This window comes from Dama dama, chromosome 16 (genome assembly GCF_033118175.1).
Source record: "Dama dama isolate Ldn47 chromosome 16, ASM3311817v1, whole genome shotgun sequence".
NCBI classification, from domain to species: Eukaryota; Metazoa; Chordata; class Mammalia; order Artiodactyla; family Cervidae; genus Dama; species Dama dama.
The window spans coordinates 2,594,856-2,621,174 of record NC_083696.1 but is presented as its reverse complement, the minus strand read 5'-3'; the positions used below and the strand labels follow the sequence as shown (position 1 = coordinate 2,621,174).

General features: G+C 55.5%; 1 protein-coding gene across 2 annotated transcripts; it reads right to left on the bottom strand.

The window, feature by feature from the left end:
- Positions 1 to 805: 805 nt before the first annotated feature.
- Positions 806 to 24,913, bottom strand: TRAF1 (TNF receptor associated factor 1). 2 transcript variants are annotated; one of them, XM_061163278.1, is made up of 8 exons: positions 24,897 to 24,913; positions 21,456 to 22,213; positions 19,205 to 19,289; positions 9,418 to 9,483; positions 8,515 to 8,925; positions 6,697 to 6,874; positions 4,621 to 4,769; positions 806 to 2,108 (listed from the first exon to the last, which is right to left on the bottom strand). In XM_061163278.1, exons 2-8 carry the CDS (start codon positions 21,593 to 21,595, stop codon positions 1,890 to 1,892), a joined length of 1,248 nt encoding a protein of 415 aa, XP_061019261.1. In that variant the 5' UTR covers positions 21,596 to 22,213; positions 24,897 to 24,913; the 3' UTR covers positions 806 to 1,889. The 2 variants fall into 2 exon arrangements, with proteins under 2 accessions (XP_061019261.1, XP_061019260.1); XM_061163277.1 differs by lacking the exon at positions 24,897 to 24,913 and adding an exon at positions 24,831 to 24,847.
- Positions 24,914 to 26,319: the final 1,406 nt, after the last annotated feature.

Genomic DNA, 26,319 nt, shown 5'->3' with positions numbered 1-26,319 from the left:
ACACACATCAAGGAAGCAGGTCAGCCTCATGACAGGTTGTCAGCGGCAGGGACGAGAAAAAGAAGTCCTGACGTGTTGGTGGCCTGTCGTGTCTGGCGAGATGCCGCTAGCCTGCGAAGCACTAGAGCTCTGGCATCGTATTTCAGCCTTGTGAAAACCCCGTGGGCGGGTCAGGGCCAGGCAGGGTGCTTCTCGTGTCTGTAAGTGAAGAGGCTGAGGCAAGATGGGATACCAGGTCCACCCTGGGGGCTGGGGTCTTGGTGTTCTGACACACTCAGCCCACTGGGCCGTGCTGACCACTCACCTCCCGTGGGAGGGCCAGCCTCAGAAATGCTGGGCTGGAGACGACAGGTGGGGCTGCTAACCCATTTCACAGATGAGAACGCTGAGGGTCTGAAGAGTGACTCAGCCTCAGCAGGAGAGTAAGCTGCAGGCAAGGCTGGTGGGCAGAGGTGAGGCGGGCTGCCTTGGAGCTCTGCGTGGCAACGCGAAGCCTCAGGGCTCTGGGAAGATGAGCCAGGGTCCTGCAGTTAGGTCGTGTAGCGACCTCCAAGGTGGGAAGACAAGTGAGCTCTGGCCTGGCCAGGCGGGCAGCGGTGCCCCCGCTTCTTGCCAGCCTCTCCTGTGTAGCATCTCCTCTGAGGTCAGTGAACGCGGTGAGTGAGGCAGGCGGGGCGGTTCCCCCGTTACAGACAGAAGACCAAGCAGGAGAACCTTGGGTGCTGCTTGCAAAACTAGCCGGCCCACCCAGACCTCAGAAGTCACCACCAGCTCCCACAACCCTTCATGAAAACTGCAAAAGAGATTAAAGAACAGTTCTTTCTTTGGCTTTATACACACAAAAGGACAGCGTCTGCGGGTGGCTCAGAGGTCCTGACCCGTCAAATAGAGATGTGGTTACTTTGGTTCAGCGGGTGACATGGGGTTCTGAACATGGCTAAGTGGGGGCCCCCGGGCAGGCAGCACGGGGAGTGTGGGTCCCTATCCTTCTCCACGCTCCTTGCGGCTGCTCCTGGGAGCTCAGAGACCTGGTTTCCCCGGGAGGAGGCGGAGGGGCCTTTGGCTGGGGGAGGCGCAGGACACAGGGCCTGTGTGTGGCTCTGCATAGAGGGGAAGCCAGCTGCCAGGCCCAGCGGGGACAGAGCCATGCAGGCCAGCTCGCCCACCTCAAGGTGCTGAAGGCAAGTCAGGACCCTGGAGGGCAGGGGGCTCCCGAATGCTGCAGCCCTTGGCCTCAGCGGCCTGGGGGCCGAGCGTTAGAGACGCTCTGGGCTTGGAAGGAACCGCGAAGGTCTTCAAATCCACCCCCCGTTTGATGCCCTCCCCAAAGCATAGCCCTCTGCGGTTGCTTGTTCACCTCCAGTGCCGGGGAACTCAGTCCAGGCCGGGACAGACTAAATTGCACTGGGCTCCGTCTCTTCCACCCCTGGTTGCAGTTCTGACCCCCCGAGCAGGAAGACAGCAAGCATGGTCTCCATGGTGACCCGCAGAGGCCTCCCCATCCCCGGAGCCCTTGGCTGAGGTCCCGCATCTCCAGCTCAGCGTTCACGCCCCAGCCGGGCCCCCACACCCTCCCTCTCTGGGCCAGAGTCCATCCCACGTTCGGGGCTGGGGTGGTTCTCCGGCCTCCAGTTCTGCGTGGTGAGTGCTGGGGGACCAGTTCTGCACCACCTCCCTCCGCACCTTCTGCCTTTGTGAGTCTGCTCCAAGGTCCTGCCGCTAAGGTGACAGCCAATCTGTCAGCCGGGCTCAGGGGATGCCAGCCCCGGCCCATCATCATGTCCTGGGGTCTTGGGCACAAAGAGCTGGGACCGCGGTCATCGTGCTGAACCCCCTTCCAAGCTGGTCTCCCCGAGGACCCGGGCGTGGACGGCTGGGCCCTGCCAGCCCTAAGTGTTCGTCTCCACGATGCACTTGAGGAACATGGTGTCGTCCTTCACGTAGGCGTGCTTGGACGACTGCAGCTTGTTGAGGGGGAAGAAGAGCGGGCAGCCGCTGGCCACGTTGGTTTCACTCTGGGGCCGCTGGAAGGAAGCTGAGTTCAGGTCGGGCCGGAAGGCGTCGATGGCGTGCTCACGGTTGTTCTGGTCCAGCAGCATGAAGGTGACCTGCGGGCAGCGCGGGGGGAGGTCAGGCCTGGGTCTGACCCAGGCGGGCCCTCTGACCCGGAGGTCACCCTGCTGTGGCTTTTATCTAGTTCCTCAGTCGTGTCCGACTCTTTTGCAACCCCGTGGACGACAGCCAGCCAGGCTCCTCGGTCCACGGGATTTTCTGAGCCAGAATACTGGAGTGGGGAGCCATTCCCTTCTCCAGCGGATCTTCCCCACCCAGGGATCGAATCCACATCTCCTGCACTGAAGGTGGATTCTTTACCACTGAGCCATTGGGAAAGCCTGAGCTCACTCTGAGCAGGAGCCAGAGAAAGAAACAAGAGCCTGGCTTTTGTGGCTCCTGGTGAGAGCTGAAAGAAGCACTTGGTGTGGGGAGCAGGCTCCAGGGGGCTCTGCGATCAGGGCTCAGAGGTTCTACCCGACAGGAAGGGGGAGTTCAGATGCCACCGTCAATTGTGGTTGGCTGTTAGGGGCTAAAGGCGAGACAGTCCTGACAAGGAGGCTGGACCCCTTAAGCCAAGGTGCCCCTTCCTGCTTGGAGAGGTCTGACCCTTCAACCGCAGCCGGATCCTCTGCGACAGGCAGAGGGGTAAGAGCAGCCAGGCCTTCCACTGAGCGGGTGTCCATCACATCCTGAAACATGAACCCAGCTTCTGTTCTGCACAGGGGCCCTGTCTGTTCCCGGGAAGCCAGTGATCTTGAAGTGACATATAATCCCCGCTCCGGCCCACACCACTGAAATACCCATCACACCCGCCGCCATGGTTCTCAAACACGGCTGCACTTTAGAATTCCCTGGGAAGGTCTGAAAATTCCCAGTGCCCAGGGCGCAGCATTTACGGTAGTGAGGCCCAGTCATTAACATTTTTAAAACTCCCCCGGAACATATGGGAACCGGTTTTGACCTACTGACTCATACCCAGACCCTGCGGCGCCCCCACCCCCAGCCATTAGCTCTCTCTCACCCCCCTTCACCCCAGCTCAGGTCTGGAGTCCACACTCTCCCCCGCCCCCTTGCTGCTGCTGTTCTCCTTCGGGGAATGCCTGCCACACCCCCACCTCCGGCTGCCCTTTGAAACACTTTTAACAAACGTTATTTTTTAGAGCAGTTTTAGGTGCATGGCAAAATTGAATGGAAAATTACAGAGATTTCCAAGTATCACCACCCTGCCTCCTATACTATCAACGTCCTCCACCTGAGAGGAACATTGGCTACAACTGATGAACCTATGCTGACACATCATATTCACCCAAAGTCCCCAGTTTACTTTAAGGCTCACACCTGGTTTTGTACATTCTATAGGTCTGGGCAGATGTATAAAGACGGGAACCTGTCATTATCATATCAGAGGATCTAGGAGTGTAGTGTTCCTCGCTCAGTCGTGCCCAGCTCTTTGCGATTTCATGGACTGGGGCCCTTCAGGTTCCTCCGTCCATGGGATTCTCCAGGCAAGAATACTGGAGTGGGTTGCCATGCCCTTCTCCAGGGGATCTTCCCGACCCAGGAACTGAACCCAGGTCTCCTGAATTGCAGGTGGATTCTCGACCATCTGAGCTACAGGGAAGCCCCTCGGGGTATTTACACTGCCCTAAATTCTCTGCGTTCCACCTATTCATCCCTCCTCTCCTCCATGAAACCCTGGCAACCTTTGATTTTCTCACTGTCTTCGCAGTTTGCCTTTTGCAGAATATCATGTAACTGGAATCATACAGTATGTAGCTTCTTCAGATTGGCTTCTTTCACTTAAACATGCATTTAAGGTTCCTCCGTATCTTTTCATGGCTCCCTAGCTTATTTCTTTGGAGTGCTAAATGATACTCTACTGTCTAGATGGACCACAGTTTATCTCTGCATTCACCTTGAAGGACATCTTGGCTGCTTCCGAGTTTTGGCAGTTATGAATAAAGGTGCTACCAATATCTGTCTGCAGGGTTTTGGGGGGACTTAAGTTTTCAGCTCATTTGAGTAAATGCCAAGGAGTGTGATCTCTGGGTCACGTGGTAAGAGTATGTTTAGCTTTGTGAGAAACTGCCAAACCTTCATCCAAAGTGGCCGCACCGTTTCACATTCCCACCAGCAACGCACGAGGGTCCCTGTTGCTCCACATCCTTGCCGACACTTGATGTTGTCAGCATTGAGGATTTCGGCCATTCTTAAAGGGACACAGTGGTATCTGCCTCCCTCCCTTTTTCTGAGAGTGCTCTGTTGCAGGCTAGACCCACAGTACCTCCTATAGGAAGTTTTCTTTATTCACCCCGCCGTGTGAACTCCATCTCTACACGTCTCCCAGGGCTGCAGGCCCAGGCATTTTAGCTCCTGGACTCAAGCAAGCAGCAGCCTTGGCTACTAGAGGGGAACTCAGGCTCTTGTTTCACAAGCGGGGAAACTGATAACACAGAGGGTGAAGGGCTCTCCGAGGTCACACAGGTGAGTTCATGGCTAAACCAGGACCAGGACCCAGGTCTCCTCCATCTGAAGCAGCCCCTCATTGCCCGGGCCCGCCCATACCTTGTTCCTGAAAGGCCACGACAGCAGAGCATCATACTCCCCTCTCATGATCACGATGAAGAGGGACAGGTGGGTCCTCTTCCCCGTCCCATCCCCGTTCAGGTAGAGCCGCAGGCACAACTTGTATCCGTACTTGGCGGTGTAGAAAGCTGAAACGCGGAAGCCAGAGTCATCACCAGGGCAGCTGGCAAGTGCTAGACTTTGCAGATGAGGGAACTGGGGCTGGCCTGGGTCATGGCCCCAGACCGTGACATCTGGGATTGGAGCTGCTTCTCCACCACAGAGCATCAGGGGGCGTCCCTGGTCGCTCAGTGCTAAAGTCTGCCTGCAAGGCAGGAGACGTGGCTTCAAACCCTGGGTCGGGAGGATCCCCTAGAGAAGGACGTGGCAACCCTCTCCAGTGTTCTTGCCTGGGAAATCCTACAGACAGAGGAGCCTGGCGGGCTACAGTCCATGCGGTTGCAAAAGAGTCGGACATGACTTAGCGACTCGACAATAAACGAAAACATAGAGCATTAAACCTTGGAGAACACCTGGCCCGCTGGATGTCAAGGGCCATCAGGATCGCAGACTGCCAGGCCCCAGGCCTGGAGCTTCTGACTCAGCAGTGCCGGGTGAGGACTGAGAATTCACGTTTCTGACAGGGGACAGAGGCGCTGCTGGCCCCACCACTCCCGATTTAACCGATCTGCGTTTTGCAGTCAGGAGCCGGAGCCCAGCAAGGGGAAGTGGCCGGCCCACAAAATCACAGCGAGCTGGGGTCAGGGCCAGAGTGAAGGGCCTGGCCTCCTAAGTCCCAACACACAGCTCTTTTTGAGGCCCCAGGCTAAGCGGCTGGGGTCTCCTGGGGGCTGGGAGGGGGTGGGGCGGCTCACAGTTCTGCCGGCCACCCTTGACACAGGCCCCTGGGGTGAACCATCCCTTGCTGGTTAGGTGCAGGGCCTGTGGGCTCTAGCCCTGGGCAGCTGAAAGAGCCGTCTGAGTGTGGGCTCCAGCGGCTGTCCCCATGGGGGGCCGTCTGGGAGGGGCAGAGCGGGGACAGGGTGTGCAGGGCAGGAAGGCGTGGAGCAGGGACAGGCTGACGGTCTGACTCATCTCTGCCCTCTGTGCTTTGGTAGAACAGGAAGCCAAAGACACTGCTTGCTTTTTCCCTCTTTGGAAAGCAGCCAGGACACAAAGCTTGCGTGTAGAGGGCAAGGCCACCCCATGAAGGAGCTGCCTCAGTTCCTGAGGCAAGGGGCCTGGCTTGGGGGCCCACCTCCCCTGTGGGATGGGGCAGACTCCCATGCCCCCTCTTAATCCTAGCGCTGTTGGCCTTGGGTGAGTCAGAGGAGCTGACAGACAAGAAAGGCATGAGGTTGGAGCAGACGTGAGTGGGGGTTAAAATTGCCTTCTGCAGAAATCCTCCTTAACAACCCACCCATTTTACTTAGACGCACATGAGGGAGGCAAGGGGAAAAGCAGAGGTCTGAGGACAAATATGCAGAGCATTACAGAAGCAGGTCTCAGCTAATGAAGAGAGACGTCAACCGAGTAACTGCCCACTTTACGCAAAATATTGTGCCAGGCCCCGGGATCCTAGAAATGAGTAAGAACTGCCCTGATTTACACAACACTCACTCACATGCTCCCCACAACTGTACACAGATGCCTGTGGTTTTACCTAGATCTCCCCTTGTCTGATTTCAGGTCACTGGGTCTCCTATGAAAGCCATCCTCCACTTGCCTGGAGTCTGCACGGACTTGGGTTCACAGCGCACTCTCTCTCCCAACCGCCATCCATACAAACAACTGAGATGACTTGTTCCTAGCTGCAGAACGTGCCTGATGTTCAGGGAGGCAGAAGGCCAGCCTGGTGCCAACAGCCCCTGCTCCACACAGCGGGGCGGGGGGAGCCTACCACCTCCACGGGCCTGCCAGGGCCGGGCATCTGAACGGACTCGGGCCTAACTGGACGCAGCACGGTTGTCAGAGCGGACCGCCCCGTACCTCTTGTCTCCTGGGCCCCGTGGGGCCTACCTCCCCCGCAGGGGCCTGTTCCCCTCCCCACCCCGCTTGCCGTCCCAGGGGAGTTACCTGGGGAGAAGAGGCTGACGGTCCTGCCGCAGGCCGACTCATGACAACGTCGGGAGACGTTGGTGATCTTCCACAGGAAGGTGCCGTCGTAGGAGGCCTCCTCCATCAGGCGCAGGCTCTGCTCCAGCTTGCCCAAGGCCTGGTCCTTCTGGGCCAGGGTCTGCTGCAACTCCAGCACCTGGGGCGGGGAAGCCCATTCAGCCAGAGGCACCAGAACCCAGCCTGAGGGTGAGGGAGCCACGGCGGGATGCAGAGAGAGATACAGCTGTTCCCCAAATGGCCTTCCTGACCTTGTCTCCCTCGGCCGCAGGCATCTCTCTCTGCATATGCTGGCCCTCCTGCCTGGAATTCCTCTTCCTCCCTTCTCCACTGGCCAACTCCTATGCATCCGTCAGGAATCTGGCTCACATAGCCCTTCCTCTGGGAAGTCTTCGACCACTGCCCTAGCTCAGCTGGTTTCCCTCTTTCCTCTCTGTTCTTAGAAGCGTCTGAGATATATATTTTCTGCTTTTCCTACAGGATAGATGGTCTGGGCCCATGCTCATTTCATCCGTGGCCATGTGGCTCAGACGGTAAAGAATGTGCCTGCAACACGGGAGATGCAGGTTTGATCCCTGGGTTGGGAAGATCCCTTAGAGAAGGGACTGGCAACCCACCCCTGTATTCTTGTCTGGAGATTCCCTGGACAGAGGTGCCTGGCGGGCTACAGTCCATGGGGTTCCAAGGAGTGACTTTCACAAGATTTGCATAGTGCTTGGCATGTAAGAGTTGAGCCACAAAACTTGTCAAGGAACTGAAGACATGGTCACTCTGCCCTTGTGGGGAGTGGGCAGGCACCACCTTCCAACTAGGGCAAGAGTTGCATAAATAAATCCTTTACTCTGTCACTCAAAGCCAGTGTCTGGCTCTTCTAATAGGTTCCTCCATTGACATGTGAAAAAAATACAAATTTATTCTCAGGTATACTCAGGTAGGGAGGTCAGGAATGGAAGTGAGCATCCTTAAAGAAAATCGAATCCCTAATTTTATGGATGAAAAAGTAGCAGTCCTGTGACTTGCTCAGATCTACATAGCAAGTGAATGGTGGGCCTGGAACTAAAATCCAGGCCGAGTTCAACATAAGATGGGGATGTAATACTGTTGCCCCATGAGAAGCAACACAGCATTGTGACTGGTCATATGAAGAGAAGTATAAGCTCTGCAACAAAGGCGGTTACGGTCTGACTCAACCAAGAACCATCAGATAAGTGAATTATCTGGTGGCCTGGTACCATCACGCTGAAGGGTGGAATTCTTTAGAGACTGAGCCGGAATACATGAAACAACGGGCTCTGATGAAGTGTGAAGGCGCTGGGGGTGTTTAGCCTAAAGAAGGAAACACTCAGGCAGGATATTATTACTGATGTCTCATCTCCAAAGAACCTCCATGGGGGCTAGAAGTCAGATGTTTTGTGGGCCCCGAGGGGCAGGGAAGACAGAGAGACTAATTTTAGCTTAGTATGACAGGGAACTTTCTGAGCATGAAAAATGTCCGACAGTGGAATGAGATGCTTGGGGTAGGAATAGTCTATTGCAGAAGAAACTGAAGCAAACAAAATGAAGCGCTGGATGGGGGAGTTTAACTATCACTTCTGCCTCAGTCCTCTCCCTAGGTCTCAGGACACAGGAGAGAGATTTTTGATGGGGGCATGGCTGGTCTGTGCAGGGAGAAGGCATAGGAGGAAGGCTGGTCCATTTGCTCTGGAGACAAGATGGGGCAAGGGATTTGGGGGGGGGGGCCTGAACTGCCCTGAAGGTGAACTTGCCTCCCAGGCTCACCCTCTGCTCCAGCCTCAGGATGTGTTCGCGGTCCAGCTGGCTCTGGTGGATGGAGGCGGCCAGGGCCAGGTGGGAGGCCTCCACCTCCTTGTTGAGGACGGCCACAATGTTCTCGAACACGCATAGCTTCCCTTCCAGCTCCGTCAGGAGCTTCTCCTTCATGAAGTGCTGCAGGGCCAGTTCCTCCTGGCTCTCGGAGCAGGGGGCCCGGTAGCAGTCCACCTCCAGGTCCCCGGCCACCTCCACGGCCCCCTGCAGCTGCAGGTCCGACAGGTTCCGTTCCAGGGCCATGGGCCCGTACCCCAGGCCAGAGCCCAGCTGGGCCTTCCACTGCTTCATGAACCCCAACAGCAGGTTCAGGTGGGTGGCCTGGGAGGTGACCTCATGCTCCTCCATGAACTTTGGGCTTCCCTGCCGAGACAGTGGGGCTGATCAGCGAAAACTGAGGAGAAGCAGGGAGCACCAGGGAGCCAAGGAGAGCCCCGCCATCAGTGGTTACCAAGGGACGTCACATCTGTTCACCCAGCAACGGGAAGTTCAAAGCAAGAGGGATGTGGAGAAGGGCCCTGGCCTTAGACACGCCCGTGGCGAGGCATCTTCCAGAGCAACACTTCTGTCCTGCCCTGGAGCCCACTCATGATTCAGGACCATGGAGAGAGGCACAGCGGTTGGGGGCAGTGGGGAAGGGAGGGTCGTTTTTGTGATGCCACTGCAATGCTCAGGTGAGACATTAAGAAGAACTCCCCTGGGCACAAAGATGATTTACTAGTGATTTTGTGGCTTGTAAGCCACATAAGGTACATCCAGAGCAGCAGCTGGATGTTGGGGGGAAACCCGAGAGGCTGAGCGAGGAGGTCTGAGACTGCAGTGTACAGACCTCCTTTCTCTCACCTAGATACTTACCTTGAAGGAGCAGCCAACACCTGCAAAGGGGCACCCAACTCCAGCCTCAGCCACCTCGGGGTGATCCTGGAAATAAGAACCACGTCACTGGACGTTGCGGGGGTCCCGGTAGCACTGGGGAGTCTGTGAAGCACCGACATCCGCCAGGCAGGGGCTGGGCCAGGCCACGAAGCTTTGCACCTGCTGTTCGTTCTGCCTGGCTGATTTCTTTCCACCTTCAAGCTTCTATGACCCTCCTTCAAAATGAGACCAGAGCTCCTGCTGTGATCCTTGGAAGCACTGCCACCCCTCTTGCTGGGACGGGTTCCTCCCAACTCACTGTTTGGTTGCCCCCACTGGTCTGGGAGCTCCCCAAGGGTCCCAAACAAGCAACTTGGCAATACTGCCAACCTATGCATAGGTCTGAGGAGTTTGGAAAATGGCTTTCGTGGTCATAGTTCTCCCGAGGGCCCAAACAACACTTGGGGATGGCAGGGTAGGTTTTCTGTTCCCATTTGACTGATGAAGAAACTGAGGCTCATGGAGGGGAAGGGATTTACTCTAGGAGGAACAGCCAGGAAGCTGCAGAGCTCCACGGCCCTTCCCACCCCACGTCTCTTGTCGTTCAGCCACTAAGCCGTGTCGGACTCGATCTGACCCCACGCACTGCAGCACTCCAGGCTTCCCTGTCCTTCAGTATCTCCCAGAATTTGCTCAAACTCATGTCCATTGAGTTGGTGATGCCACCTCTGTCTCTTATTAAAAGTAAACCCAGGAGAGACTGGGAGGACACTTTTTTTTTCCAAAACATATATCTGTAAAGGCCTTATATACAGAATATATAAAGAACTCTTACAATTCAATAAGATGACAGACAGCCTAACACAAAATGGGTAAAATACTGAACAGATACTTCATAAAAGGAGAGACATAAATGACAAGCCTATGAAAGTAAGTTCATCAGCAGCAGTCATCAGAGAAATGCAAACTGTTATAAAATGTCACTGTTCACTCACTAAATGGCAACATTTTAAAAAAATGGCAATACCAAGCTTTGGGGAGGATGTGGAGGAACTGAAAAACGCTTGTAGGTTGCTCACGGGAATACAAAACAGTACAGATGCTTTGGGACAAACTATGCAAGTATCTCATAAAGTGAAATCATAAAGTAACTTACAGACCATGCTTACCAAGCTAGCAAATAACCCACACATTCCACTCCTAGGGATTTACCCAAGAGAAACTGAAAATGTTTCCGTGTGTGTATGCAAATGTCCAGGCAGCTTTACTCATAACAGGCCCACGCTGGAGGATATCCAAGTTTTCACCTGCTGGTAGATGGGCGAACAGTGTGGAGTGTCCTCCGTACCTGAGGACACTCCGTACACTTAATACTCAGCAACTGGATGGACTAAATTACTAACATCTGCGATAACAGAGGGGCCTCGAAACATTCTGCCAAATGAAGATCCAAACACGGAAGACAGCATACTAGAAATCTGTTCCAAGTTAATTTTTTCTTCTGATATTAAAAACAATTTTTTTTGGCTTCACCATGCATGTGGGATCGTAGGTGCCCAACCAGGGATCAAACCTGTGCCCCCTGCATTGGAAGTGCAGAGTCTGAACCACTGGCCCATCAGGGAAGTCCCTAGGATTTCATTCTCATGAGATTCTAGAAAAGGCCAAACCATGAACAGAAAGTAGATCAGTGGCTGCCTGGGGCTGCAGCTGGGGGAGACTGACGAGCCAGGGGCACAAGGAAGCTTTTATCTGGTGCAGAAACATTCATGTTCTTCACTGCAGGTCACACGATTACAGGTATTTACCGGCATCCGTCAATCTGTACACTTAAAATGAGTGAATTTTATTACACATAAATAATATCTTGACTTTCCAAGAGCTTTGTCGTTTTTAAGAATCACCTCTCGGGGTGACGTGAGGGGAGATCTGGATGGGAGGAGGGGAGGGCAGAAGTCTTTGGGCTGAGCAAATACAAAGTCACACTAGTCATCATTCTGTAAAAGTTAAAACAGCTAGAGCTGTGGGCTTCATGAGACAGCTGGACTGGAACGCAGAGCACGCCCAGCACAGCGGTGCCCCATGGCCTCAGGCTCCAGGCACAAGATGTTCCCAACCAGGAACAGAAAACAGATGTTTTCCGGGAGGGAGGCAGCCTTGGCAGGGAGACCAGGCGGCCTTTGCAAAGTGCCCCGTGATGCAGCTTCTCCCAGCAGGTAGCTCCCTGATGTGCTGGGGGTGGAGGACCCGAGGCGGATGAGGACCTGGTGATGGATGAGGGGTGACCGCTCAGGCCCTGCACCTCCCTCCAAGCCCGCGAGGCGAATCCTCTGCGGCTTTAGGAGTCTACTGCGCTCGAAGTGAGAGGCAGAGGGAGGTAAGAAGGTGAGAGTGAGGAGACTAACGGGGGGGTTCCAGAATCGCACACGGGTGGCGGGGCGCACACTCCTCTGGCGGCTGAGCCTTAGGGTGCTGTGTCTGTGTGGTGAAAACCCAGGCAGACGGGCAAGCGCGTGTGCACGGAGCAGGCCTCCTTGTTACCACGTGTGTCGGAGGCGGCTGGGGCCAGCCGCTCCCAGCAGGCAGAGGAGAGGCTGCTGGGGGCCAGTCACCCAGAGCAGGCAGAGGAGAGGCTGCTGGGGGCCAGTCACCCAGAGCAGGCAGGGGAGAGGCTGCTGGGGGCCAGTCACCCAGAGCAGCCAGGGGAGAGGCTGCTGGGGGCCAGTCACCCAGAGCAGGCAGGGGAGAGGCGGCTGGGGCCAGTCACCCAGAGCAGGCAGAGGAGAGGTGGCTGGGGGCCAGTCACCCAGAGCAGGCAGGGGAGAGGCGGCTGGGGGCCAGTCACCCAGAGCAGGCAGAGGAGAGGTGGCTGGGGGCCAGTCACTCAGAGCAGGCAGAGGAGAAGCTGCTGGGGCCAGTCACCCAGAGCAGGCAGGGGAGAGGCGGCTGGGGCCAGTCACCCAGAGCAGGCAGAGGAGAGGCGGCTGGGGGCCAGTCACCCAGAGCAGGCAGAGGAGAGGCTGCTGGGGGCCAGTCCTCCAGAGAGGCAGAGGAGAGGCGGCTGGGGGCCAGTCACCCAGAGCAGGCAGAGGAGAGGCTGCTGGGGGCCAGTCACCCAGAGCAGGCAGAGGAGAGGCGGCTGGGGGCCAGTCACCCAGAGCAGGCAGAGGAGAGGCGGCTGGGGGCCAGTCACCCCCAGCAGGCAGAGGAGAGGCTGCTGGGGGCCAGTCACCCAGAGCAGGCAGAGGAGAGGCTGCTGGGGGCCAGTCACCCAGAGCAGGCAGAGGAGAGGCGGCTGGGGGCCAGTCACCCAGAGCAGGCAGGGGAGAGGAGGCTGGGGCCAGCTGGACTGCCCAGAGAGCCACCATCAGGCGCTCGGTCCTCACCCCTTGCCGTGCTTACAGGGTTTGGCTCTGGAGCCATCCTGTTGGTGTGCAAAGCCCATTTCTGTCAGTTCACCTACTTGGCTGTGTGGTCCTGGGGGACTCACTAACTCCCCCACGTTTCAGTTTCCCAATCTGGAAAATGAAGACAATAACAGAACATACCCCGCCCCCCCCCATAGAGTTACGGTGAGGATGAAATGCCATAATACATGTAAATTTTGATACGAGTGACCTATTTTGTTATAATAAAATACCACAAACTTAATGGCTTAAACAACCCACATTTATTGTCTTATGGTTCTGGAAATCAGAAGTCCTAACATCAAGGTGTCAGCAGGACTGTGTTCCTTCTGGAGACCAGAGGGGAGAACCTGTTTTCTGGTCTTTTCCAGCTTCCAGAGGCTGCCTGCGTTCCTGGGCTCATGGTCCCTCCCTCCAGAGTCAGAGGCAGCAGCAGAGCATCTTCCAGCTTCTCTCTGATTCTGCCTCTCTTGTCTTCCTCTTTTGAGGACACTTGTGATTACAATGAGCTCACCAAACAAACCAGAGTCATCTCCCCATCACAAGATCCTTAACTTAGTAACGTCCGCAAAGTACAGAGACCCTTTGGCCACTGTCATGGGCTGAGTGGTGTCCGTGCGTGTGTGTGTAGTAAGTCGCTTCAGTGGTGTCTGTCTGTCTGTGACCCTGTGAACTGCAGCCCACCAGGCTCCTCTGTCCATGGGATTCTCTAGGCAAGAACACTGGAGTGGGTTGCCATGCCCTCCTCCAGGGGATCTTCCCCACCCATGGATTGAACCTGGGGCCCTTATGCCTCCTGCATTGGTAGGCAGGTTCTTCACCCCTAGTGCCACCCGGGAAGCCTGAGCAGTCTCTCCCACCCCAAATCCACATGTGGAAGTCCTAACCCCCCTGGACATGACTGTGTTTGGGGACAGGGTCTTTTTTCTTTTTTAAAAAATTACATTAAATTAAATTGCTTTAGTTTTTGGCTGCATGATCCTAGTTCTTAGTTTTTTGGCTGTGGGATCTTATTAGTTCCATGACCAGGGATTGAACCTGTGCCCCCTGCATTGGAAGCTCTGAGTCTTAACCACTGGATTACCTGGGAAGTCCCCAGAGGCATGGTCTTTAAAGAGGTGATTAAGTTGGAATGAGGTCATTGGGACGGGCCCTGCCCCAGTGTGACGGGTGTCCTTACAAGAAGAGGAAACGGGGCGCAGACCTTCAGGGAAGAGGATGCGAAGACGCTGGGGGAAGACGGCATCCACCAGCCAAGGAGAGAGGCCTCGGAAGGGACCCGCTCGGCCTGAACTTGCCTCCGGAACTGCGAGGAGGTCAATCTCTGTTGTTCCCACCGCCCAGTCTGTGGTCCCTTGTTACGGCAGCCCGAGCAGACTAATGCAGTCACGTAAGGTGACATATTCACAGGTCCCAGGGATTAACACGCGGACGGCTTTGGGGAGCATGATTCTGCCTGACGTTCACTCAGTTTAGCCCTGATGAGCAGTAGCGGACCTGCTATTACCGTAATTATTCCTGTGGATGAAGCATTGCCCTTGGGACATCTTTTTCCTCCCCCTAATGGCTGTCACATACACGCACCTCATTGAATCTTCACACCTCAAACTCGTAGTAATTCTATAAAACCCTGCTTTCCCCACTGGATTTCCTCAGGGGCTGCCAGACATGAGGAACATCCCTACGTGCACGTGTATTTACATAGGACCAAAGCATTTTTGCAAGCTACCTCCTAGGATCCCTGCAGTAATCCTTCAAGGCAGGCAGGGCGGAGCTGGTTTCACCTGAACACACGTGGGAGACCCCGGCGAGTGGCTCAGTCTGGGTCACGCGGAGCTTGTACAAGTGAGGAGCCCGCTGTCCTGCAGGCACGAGCCCTTCTCCGCCCCCGTGTGAGCACAGCCCTGCTGGGTCTCCCAGGACCACCCGGAGGAGGTCGGGGCTCTGAAGTTCTGCCTCTCTCATGGAGGTGAAGAAGCTGAAGCTCAGGGAAGGCTGCTGACTTACAGGAGACGATGCAAGTTTGGGGCAAAGCCGTGGTGGAGGCCAGGCGCCTGGGATCCACATCCAGGGCCCTCCCCCCGCCTCCCGGGGAAAGAGGGGTGGCTCATCGGAAGGCAGGGACCCAGGGCACTAGAGAGGCAAGCCGGCTGGGGCTGCGGGGGAAGAACAGGGCATCCGTCCTGGGCCAAGCCAGTGCCACAAGCGGCCCCTGTGTGAGCTGCCTCACGGCTGGCAAACCGCTAAAAATAAAACTTGCGGTGGAATTTCCTCCGAGGAGGAAACAGAGAAAACACAATCCCAGCCCTGAGCGAACACTTGTCCTTCTGTCCACGTCCGAGAAGTCGGAGGGGTGTGGTGTTCCCGGCTGCCTACTGACCCAGGCCCTTTGTGACGGGGTCAGCAGAGGGCTGTTGGGGGGCCTCCACTTGAGGACCCAGGGGCCTCTGATGGGGGGTTGTTAAGAGGATACTGGGGGCACGGGAGAAGCCACCGCACAGAACAGAGGGGCCTGCAATGTGCCGGGCACTGTCCACACTGCTGCGCTGGGCGCAGAGGCTGGCCAAGGTCTTTGAGGGCTGGACGGGGTGTTTTTGCTTGGGTCTCAGCTAGTGCTGAGGGAGAGGCACTCTACCAGGACAGGGTGGACCTGGTCCACCCGCCAGTTCCTACCCTCCTCTGTATCTGAGCCAGTTTCCTTTCTGGCGGCCTCTGCTTGGCTCAACTGCCACCTCCTCCAGGAAGTCCTGCCTGATTCTCCTTGTTGAAAGGAGTCTTGCCCATTCCTATTTTCACAGCGCTTGCTGGATTCCAGCACTTAGGCTGACTGGGTATTTAAACCTGTGTAAACAAAACACTTGGGGTGATCCCCCTCTGGAGGCAGCAGAGAGGTGCCAGGAGTCCCGGGGGCAGGAAGAGGGAGCCTGGCTCTGGCTCCCCGATGCGCTAAGGCTGCTGCAGGCACGCCTCTCCCCTGAGCCTCCAGTCACCCACTGGTATCGCCACCACCCATGACACAGGATGTCACAGGGCAGATGGGGTCACAGATGCAACCGCCAAGCTCAGAAGTGCGAGGGGGCTCATTTTCCAGCTCATTTCCAGGGGCTGGGTTTCAACAGACATAAAGAAGCGTGTAGGCTGAGGACGGACTCGAGAGGGACGTGGTCAGCGTCCTCCCACAGACGCAGGACGGCCTCAGGACGCAGGGGGCTGACTGCCTTGCCTTTTGCGGCCCTGAGGGAGACAGACGTCAGCTCAGAACAAAGGGAGCGGACAATGGCATAGTAGTTAGTTCCTCATGGTGGTTTTGTGCAGTGATGAGCTGCCCGTCACTGAAGGGACACCAAGCCACTTGGCAGGAATCCAGTACAGAACGGAAATGGGACTAGACAGCTCGATCTCCGATCGTTTTCAGATTCTAGGGTAATTTGAGGCATTCTTGTAAGCCACTGGCAGCAGGGGCCAGCCTGCTTTGGACCTTCCCGAGTGGCCTCAGAGGGAAGAGACAAGAGCAACAGCCCAGTTCCCGGGGCCTGCGGCAGGCAGGACTGACTGCTATTTCCCAGCAGCCAGGCGGTCCCCGCCTCTCACTGTCACTCCTGTAGGAAGGTCATTCCAGGCCAAAATCAAGTCCCCACCTGGGTCAACAATCATCCTTTCATGTCTGCTTCTGACACGAGCTAATCAGTCCAGGGCTCTGAGTGCTCCTCGGAGGGACATGCCTCTAACAAAGCCAGAGGAGGACAAACATGAGCAGGTGGCGCAGAGAGGGTCGCAAGGACGGGCACCTCGGGGCATAGCGCAGCCGGCTTCCGGCCCGGCCCGCCACCCCACCTCCACTTCCCAGGTTTCCTCAGATGCACAGACTCAGGCCCGCCATGTGTGCAAAGTGTTGATTTGTCATCAGCTGCCTTCCTTTGGTCAAAAGTCCCCCCAAAGTTCCCATCGGGTCAGGAGCTGGCGGAGTCCCTGGTCTTTCCACTTGTGGCTTTGTGCAGGTGTCAGACCACTGGCTCACGCCGCCCCCCAGCTTTCCACAGGGGGTGCACCCCCCTCCCCCACGCTGTAGCCTGCTGAGCGCCTGTGACTCCATCATTAGAGTCACTCCACGTGGTCAAAGGCATCGAGTTTCAAAGTGCACCCTGCAGGGCCCTAGGAATCCAGAGTCTCTGGGGGCTGGGGCAGGAGAAAGCAGTGGGGTAACCGCAGGGTCAGAGGTCCAGGCTCCCCTTCTGCTTTCATGTGATTTCACACTGACAAAGATGAAAAAATTAGAACTACTGAATTGGGAGATATTAAAATATCTCTGCTTTATATTATCTAAGATTTACACAATGAATCTGGATTCATTCTGTTCAGAGGCAAGACTAAAGCAAACCAGAAACAAACGTCCTAATGCCTTCAGGCAGGTAGTTGCCTTGGAAAGCAGATAGCCTACCCCTCCCCTTGGAGGGGGGGAGCACAGAGGCCCAGTGAGCACAGAGATGCCCTACTAGGGAGGTTTGGGAAGTTATTCCAGGGGTGTTAATCCTATTAGCTCTACCAGTGGTAGAGTATAAAGTTCCGGGAAAATGCACTAGATCCTTACTATGGTTCCCTGGAGGGTCTGTGGGGGAGAGGGCTGCCGAAGAGAAGAGAGGAAAGCCCTCAAAACCAGCTCTGGTGGGACAGACGTCCCCCTGACCCTCTGGAGGAGAGGGGGCTGGAGCGGAGAAGGGGAAGGAGGCATGGAGACCCGCCTGCCTCTCGTTCCACAGCCGGAGGGAGAGAGCCCTGACAGCCAGTGACCGGCAATGGGACATCGCCGGTACTGAAAAGGCTCTGTTCAAGCCACTCCAGTATTCTTGCCTGGAAAATCCCATGGACGGAGGAGCCTGGTAGGCTGTAGTCCATGCGGTCGCGAAGAGTCGGACATGGCTGAGCGACTTCACTTTCACTTTTCACTTTTATGCATTGGAGAAGGAAATGGCAACCCACTCCAGTGTTCTTGCCTGGAGAATCCCAAGGACAGAGGAGCCTGGTGGGCTGCTGTCTATGGGGTCGCACAGAGTCGGACACGACTGAAGTGACTTAGCAGGAGCAGTAAGGCAGCATCTTCATTTCACAGGCAGACACACAGCAGCCATCTCAGCTGTGTCATCCTTGACACCAGGCTCCTGATCCCCCCCACCCTCACCAGGGCCACAGTTTGGCCAAGGGTACAGCTTTGGGCCAAAGGAGCCGGGCGCCTCGCAGTGTGACCAGCTCGGGTGTGGAGCTGGGGAGACCGTGGTCACTGGGGAGCTTTGCGGTGAGAATCCCCAGGGGGTGTCGGGGCCCCACGTGTAAGAAAAGGGGGTCAGATTTAGAGTCGGGGTTCCTAAAGCTCTGGATTCACAGACCAGTACCAGTTTTGTTTGCTTTTTAAATCAGGAGATCAACATAAAGATTGTCGTTTTTTAACTTTACCCCCAAAAAGGCTTTACCCCCAATTCTATCATCTATCATGATCATTTCCTTTATACAAAGACACACATAGGAAGGGCATCGTCTCAGAGTAAAGGGTGATTCTATAAATGGAAAGAATTTAGTTTTGTAAGAAAAAGTCATGACGATTTTCTTCCTTTCTTTCTTTTTTCAACCATTTTTGTCCTGAACTGGTTTGGGAACGAACCACGGTTGGTTGCCATGTGGGCACCTCTGGGCTGGACAGATGACCCACAAGGGTCTTTCCAGCTCAGAAGGGCCAAGGTTCTAAGCGGTGCCTGAGGATGTTGTTTTGGCCCCTCTTACTCCGGGAAGCACAGCTTGGGGAAGCTGGAGAAGTGAGCTGAGGCTGGCCTGACCCGGTCTGGGAGCAAAGAGGGTCAGAAAGAGCTGTCTGCACCAGGAGTTGGCAAACTCTTTCTGGAAAGAGCCAGAGAGTGAATATCTGGGGGCTGGAAGGCCTCTGTTACAACTGTTCACCTCTGCAATCTCGGGGCCAAAGCGGCCACGCATAAGACATACATGACTGAGCTGTGGCGGTGAACCAGTCCAACTCTATTCAGAGAGCTGGAAGTTTGAAGTCTGGATCATTTTCACGTGTCATAGAATCTCATTCCCCTGTTGACTTTTGAAAACTCTTTAAGTGTAAAAACCATTCCCAGCTCGTGAGCTTACAAACAGGCAGCAGGCTGGGCCGGGCCCGAAGGCCGTGGTGAGTGGATCCCCAAATAGACAGCCACTCTCAGCCTGAACCTGCCACGGGTCAGCCAGGCGGCGAGGGACAAGCGGCTTTCCCACTTTGAACATCAGTCTCCTCACCACCAACAGAAGGAATTCAGCCTAGACTCAGGACAAGCAGGGAGGTGCCTGCCCGCAGAGACAATGAACAATCCTCCCCGGCAGCGCCAGCTTACCTTCTCCTGAGACAGAAGGCTTCCTGGACTTTCAGACGGGGTGTCTTCCCCTTTGCATTTGGGACAGATCCGATCCTCACCATTCCTGGGAACACAAGCAGAAATGCCACTGAGCAGAGCCGTTGAGACTCCATGACACCAACCTCCACCCCAGAGCCCCAAAGGCCTGGGTCTTGCCCGGCATGGCAGCTGAGACCCATGAGCATATAGCTCCATCCCAGACCCACCATTCCTAAACCCCAAAAACACCGGGCACCCAGAGTTTTCCCATAGCTTGCAGTGAGCTTCTCTGGCAGCCAAACCTGATTTGAACTGACCAGGCTATTAGACCTGTCTTATCCCACTTAGTATGAATATTTATATTTGCAGAAATATCACTGCTTGATGTTTGAATATAAGGTATGTCCCCATTCCCTGCTGGAAGAATTATAATGTACTGAGTGGTTTTTCAAAAATCTGAAAAACTTTTTCATTCCACAATACGTCCGACCCTAGGGGTTCAGGTAAGGGATTGTGGGTGTGTACTATATTAGTTCTTTGCAGATTCCTCTGTTTTATTCTGGTCTCTTATTTTTAGTAATTACAGATGACTTCTCAGAATAAGAAGGGGCCTCCAAGAACGCCCAGCCTGAGATGCCTAACCAGGAAGTGGGTGTCAGATTCTGAATGAGATGACACATGGGCCTACATGCTTTTGCAAAGTGATTTGACCCCCAGCGAGCACCCCTGGTCAGGCCCATTTCACAGGGAGGAGAACGAGGTCTCGGAGGACGTAGGGGTGGGCCGAGGTAGAGAGACGCAGGCCAGACCTGGGACCCTTCCCTGCCCCTGCCACGTTTTGGAAGAAGAGGTAAGGAAACCACAAGCCCCACTGCAAAAGCCTGAGGCGAGCCCAGGATGGTGAGACCAGTCAAGCTCGGCTCCCCGCCCCATCTGCCCTTTCTACCATCACCTCTCTCTTCTCTTTCTCTCAGCCTTCTCCTTTGTCAAAGCATTTGAACCTCTCAAGTTTGCCTCAGAAGTTTCTCACCTCCCTAACCTGTAAAGTCCCCAGCAAAGGTCACGCTGGGGGTGTATGGCAGTTTAAGAACACCTCTGCCAGGAAACTGACCTCATCTCTCCATTAGGCCTCATTGTCCTCATAGGATAACAGTGTCCACCTTTCCAAGGCTCTTCTGAAGAGTGTCTGGCACACAGTTGGTACATAATACTTGCATAATAAGGTGGGATTCTGATGATCATATTGATGTCATACCTCTCTGAATTATTTATAAATATAATATACACATTTTAATATATATGGTGTATGTTATATACGTATATTTTTATACATATGCCAAAAGCATGTATTATATATAAAGGTGTGTTCGTTGCTCAATTGCATCTGACTCTTTGCAACCCCATGACCATAGCCCGCCTGGCTCCTCTGTCCATGGGATTCTCCAGGCAAGAATACTGGAGTGGGTTGCCAGGCCCTTCTCCAGGGGACCTTCCCAACCCTGGGATGGAAACCGGATCTCCTGCACTGCAGGCAGATTCTTAACCTTCTGAGCCACCAGGGAAATATAAAGGTATTTGTATACAATATAAAATATAAAGGTATGTATATACAAATATATAGGAGATGGTGAAGGACAGGGAAGCCTGGTGTGGTGCAGTCCATGGGGTCGCAAAGAGTTGGACACGACTTAGCAGCTGAACAAGGACAATATACATATATAAATATATAATACATGAACATACAATAATATACCAGATACTTTTGTCCCCTTTAGAAGAGTTCTCAGCAGTCTGAGGTGATGGGTGAGACTGTGGAAGGAGATACATCTGTACAGCAGTTTGTCATTTACCCAGGAGTTTACAGATAAATTCCCTATTATAAGAATCTTTTGGAATGTTATTGATTGGGCCTTGTAACAATCCCAGGAGGTAGAAAATCACTTTACAGGCATTTTATTGACAAGGGCGCTGAGGTTTGGGGACGTTAAGCCATGCGCACAGGCCACATAGTGAGTTAGCCCAGGTGGGCTCAGAGGCTCTGCCTCCCTCGACGGCCTTCCGCAGAGGGAGCGGAGGGCTTTCTGTGTCTCCTCCTTCCGCCAGAAGTCAGACGGGGCGGTATCGGGGAAGCTGAGGACAGAGAGATGCAGGCACCTGCCTGAGAGCCAGGGGTCCTCTTGCCCTCGCCTCCCATCAGGAGTCCCTCCCCGGCGCCTCCTCCCCACCCACCCCTTCTCCTCCGACCCCTCACCTCGTGTTCTCAGAGAGACAGACGGCGCAGCAGACAGGCCCGGGCTCTGGGGGGTCCTGGCAGGCGGTGGGGGGGCACCCAAAGGGGAACTCATTCTCATCGGGGGCCGGGCGGGGGCTGCTGGCCGAGCCAGAGGCCATCCTGGGGTCCCAGGCGGGCCCGGGGGTGGAGGGCCTGGTCCAAGCTCCTCGGGGCAGGGGCCCAGCCCTGCGGTCTGTGCTGGGAGAAGCGGTGCGCTCTGCTGGGCCACCCGCTCTGATACGCGGGCGGCTGATGCCTTTATCTTCTCGCTGGCTTGTATGGTTCGACGTCACCGCTGAGTCACAGCAGGGATGAGACAGGAATTACCCTTTGTGGTGCAAAAAATCCCCTGGATGGTGACTGCAGGCTCCAGGAGCGTCCAGTCATTCTTTCGAGTGAGAGGGAGGTGAAGAGCAAGTCAGACAGAGAGAAGAACCGCATCGCAGACTTTCAGGGACGGTAGTTCAGAGTTTCCCGTCGGGGGACCTCAGGCTGCGGCTGGCTTCCTCCACCTCCTCCCCAGGGCCAGGGGCAGAGAGAGCTCCAGTCCCTGACTCGTCTGTATTCCCTGGGCCCTCTGAGCAGTCTGGGATTCTCGGTGGGGGTGATCACCACTCTAGTGGAAATCCCCAGGGTTCTGGAGGCAGGTCCAAAAATGAAAGTTCCATGCATATGAGCTCTGCCCCATCCAGAGGAGGTGAAAGTCACTTCCTCACAGTGGGTCTCGGTTACCCTGTCTGTAAAAAATTAAAAAAGGAATTGCAACAGGGCGTCTCCAAGCCTTCTGTGGGCACTAAAATTCCAGGACCCCATGGCCAAGGTAACCAGGGGCAGCAGGAAGGCCCCTGATGGCCCCAGCCCTGCCCGGGGCATTCTTCATCAGTACGGTGATGACACCATGGACTGCTCAGGGCCCTACCCCCACGGCCCCACTCAGGAAATCATAGGTGGCCACAGACTCGGGTCAGGAACCACCACTTCCTGGCACTGAGGAGAACAAAGGTCTAAATAAATATAAGGTCATGGAGACTTGGTCTCAGCAGTCAAGTGGGAGGCAGATCCTCGGCAGTGTAGGAAGCATGGCTCCTGGCACACCTCCTGTGCCCTGGGCAACATTCCTTAAAGCCAGCTGTTGGGAATTTCGCAGGCACGTAAAGGCACAGAGAAGCAAGATGCCTGGTCTGAAGTCACACAGCACCCGTGGCAGAGTGCGATCAGGGCCAGGTGTGTGCGACTCCAAGCTCTGTGTTCTTCCTCCCATTCAGGAGAGGCGAGAGCAAGGCAGTGTGGAGCCTGCAGAGCCCAGGAGGGAGGTCTGAGCGTCTAGCCTCTGTTTTCTCATCTATCAAATGGAAAAGACAGGCTTCCCTGGGGGCTCAGACGGACAAGAAGCCACCTGCAATACGGGAGACCTGGGTTCGACCCCTGGGTTGGGAGGATCCCCTGGAGAAGGGCATGGCAACCCACTCCAGTGTTCTTGCCTGGAGAATCCCCATGGACAGAGGAGCCTGGTGGCCTGCAGTCCATGGGGTCACAAAGCGTCGGACACAACGGAGCGACTGAGCGCAGCACCCATGGAAAAGACAGTCAATCCCTCCACATCCTTCTGTTCTGCGGGCTGCTATTAGGTCTCACGCCAACTTTCACAGCAGTTTCAAATCACGGGCTTTGAGGTCTGACAGATCTCAGTTGGGGTCCTGAGTCCAACACTCACTAGCTCTGGGTCCTGGGGCAAGGTCAGTAACTTCTCTGCACCTCAGTTTCTGCATCTGCAAAATGGGGATAATATTAATACCTGCCTCACCTGACTGTCGTAATAACCAGATGAGATTGTGGGTGAAAGTGGGGCATGGTGCACAGCCCAAGTGAAGTGCTCAGAAGGCTTTGGTATTGATGATGCGGCCCTTCCAGCTCCTCAAGATCAGGAAAAAAGACTAAAATGGTAAATTATGCTTACATATATAGTGTTTTCACATTCATCAACTTTAGTTGAGCCTCACAAGTGGGCAAGGTAGGTCAGATGTTATCCTCTGAGTCTAGTAAATTCAACTGCCCACCTTCCCTGGAACGATGCTGAGTCTGCCAGGGGTTCCTGGCAAAAGGGGCAAGGCATGCTCGGCTACTGCTGCAGCGGAAACTAGGTTCTCCAGCTTCACCTGGGCCAGCCCTGGCCTGGCCCTTTCAGCAAATGACTTTGAAGGTTGCTTCAGAGAAACACTGTCCAAAAGCCACTCACTTAACCATACACCCGAAACCTGCCAACTTCTCTGCATCCCCAGCTGTTCCCTCCTTCCCTTGGTTTGGCACAGGCATCCCAGATTTCTCTCTCTGCCCAAGTTCTTGGGTCCCTTTCTCTCTCCTCTGCCTTCACTGCCTCCCAGCTCCTTCCTATCGGCCTCAACATCCGCCCAAGCTGCTCTAATGATTAAAAGTGAGAAGTAGCAGGTGCCCGTGTTAAGTGTTTTTACAGGCACATCTCATCTCATCTTCACCTGAACCCTATGAGGCAGGTATTGTCACCCTCATCCCCACTTTACTGAGGCTCCAAGTAGTTCAGTGACTTGCCTAAGGGCTCACAGATACTGAATGGGGACTCCGGATCCCTGTGTTCTAAACACACGCGGTGCTTTGAAACGCTTTCCACATTCCTCTCCAGCATCTACACGTTCTCCTCAATTGAACAGAACTTGTAGAAAATACTGTCAACACGGGTGCCCCGCTTCCTCACTCCAGTCGAGGCTGCCCAATGCCCGGGGCTTGTCTATCCACCTAGCCCCATGGCCAGCCCATGCCACGCCTCCGGGCGCCTCCTCTCTAATTCCCTTCCTTGCTGGGGCTTCCCGCACCCCTTCCGTGCTCCCCACCCACACCCCCGCACTTCTCCGGCTGCTCCTCCTCTCCGTGACCCCGTTCTCTTCCGAGGATTCTCGGCGCTGCGCACTCGCGTCTCCCCAGCCTTCCCTTCGTCTCTCGGGGCGCAGCTGGACCCGACCACTTCCCCCCGGGAGTCCCCGTGGGCTGCCCCAGGGATGGGTGGATTCCTGGCTCTGCGATCCCACTGCGCCCCGCCACCGGAGCCCAGTCCCCGCGGTCTGGCTCCGGGAGGCCAGAGGGCCTGTTCGAGCCCCCCAGCCCGGTTCGTGCGTCCCCCAGAGGGCGGGCGACTGCCGTCTCCACCCGCCGCATCTAGAGATGCGTGCGCAACGCTGCGAGCCGACCAGGGCCCGGGCTAGTCCAGGATGAGCGACCGCAGAGCAGCCGCCGGGCCCGCGGGCAGGGCAGGGGGCAGCGAGTCCCGGGCAGGGCTCGGCAGCCCGGACTCCAGGTCCCAGAGGCGCGCGGGGAGGCTCGCACCTGGGGCGCCCGGCGGGGAGCGGAGTCCCGGGGCAGGCGGGCTGGGGCGGGGCTCGCGGCACCCACCTCGCCGCCGCCGCCTCCTCCCGGCGGCCCGGCCGGAGCTTCCGGTGGCGGGAGGACTTGGCCCCGGCGGCGGAAGCCGGGGAGGGCGGGCCCGGGGCCGGTTCCTGCAGCCCGAGCCGCCTCCCGAGGCGGCCCCGGGGGCGGGGCGAGCGCTCCCCGATGGGGAAACTGAGGCTCGGGGTGGGAACCACGGTGTGGCAGTCTGTTTTTGCACCGAAAGCAGACCTGCTTCCGTTCTCCTCCCCGCACGAGTTCATGGCACACGTGTGGGACTCAGTATGAAGTATTCGCGGAATAAACGAATGCAGACTTGGGACTCGAACTATCTCGGCCCCTGCCTGCCTGCAGCCCCTTGTTGCGGGGGGCTGGCGGGGGTGCTGCGAGCAGCGGCAACAGCCGCGTCTTAGCCCCTCGGGTTCCTGCGGAGATCCGAGCTCAGCGCTTACTGAGTTAGACGCAATCAGCCAAGAGATGTACAAAGCGCTTCCGAGCGCTCGGCGCTTCCACAAAACTGGGTGTTTTCAGGAACCGAGACTAGTTTTGTCTAAACACACACGCGCGAGCGCACGATCACTTATTCCCTATGAACTTTGTGTATATCAATTAAAATAATTATGATATTTAGCGTTGGGATAGAATTTTTGTTTAAATATACAACCTTTGTTTTTGCGAATTTGATAAAGGCCCCTCCATCAATATCTGCAGGACTGTTAGCTGAGGACCGAGTGAGCCTGCCTACTTGGCTGGTTTTGTTTTCGTTACTCAGAGCCATCTATTATATTCTCTACGTATTAGGGTCTCATTTTTTTTGTCTTGACACCCAACTGGAGTTGGGAACTGTGTTACCTCTTTGGTTTGGTTTGTTTTTAACCTGGGATGTGTTTAAGCCTCTAGCTCACCTGGCCCGGAACTCCCAACTCCTGCTGATGCTGCAGGACCGTCCCCCTGGAGAAAGGAGGGCCTCCAGTCCGTCCTGGAGGGGAGACATCTGCCTGCAGACAGGCTGAGGGTCTAAGGGGCCTCCAGGCTGGCAATCTGTGGGACATTGACCAGAGGTGGCTTCTGTGGTCACTCTCAATTCTAAGAGAAAAGGATTTAGAGCTTGGAGTCTCTGATTTAAAAACTCCTTGATTCCCAGTGCAATCCGTGAAGGCTTTGGGGCCTCTAAAAGCCATTCTGTGGTCCCATCTCTGTCCCACCCACCCCTTCCTCTCTGCCCCAAGCCAGCGTAAGTGAGCAGTCAACCTGACCTTACTCTCTTCATGTGCCACATCCTGTTTTCAGATTAATGAGCTCATTTGGTGGAAATTTACCAAGGGAAATAGTTTAATTTTGGAAAGTACCAAAAACTTATCTGTAGTCACTCGACTTATTTTTGGGGGCTCTTGAAATAAAGGGGGCATCACCAGGGGACCTCTGAGCC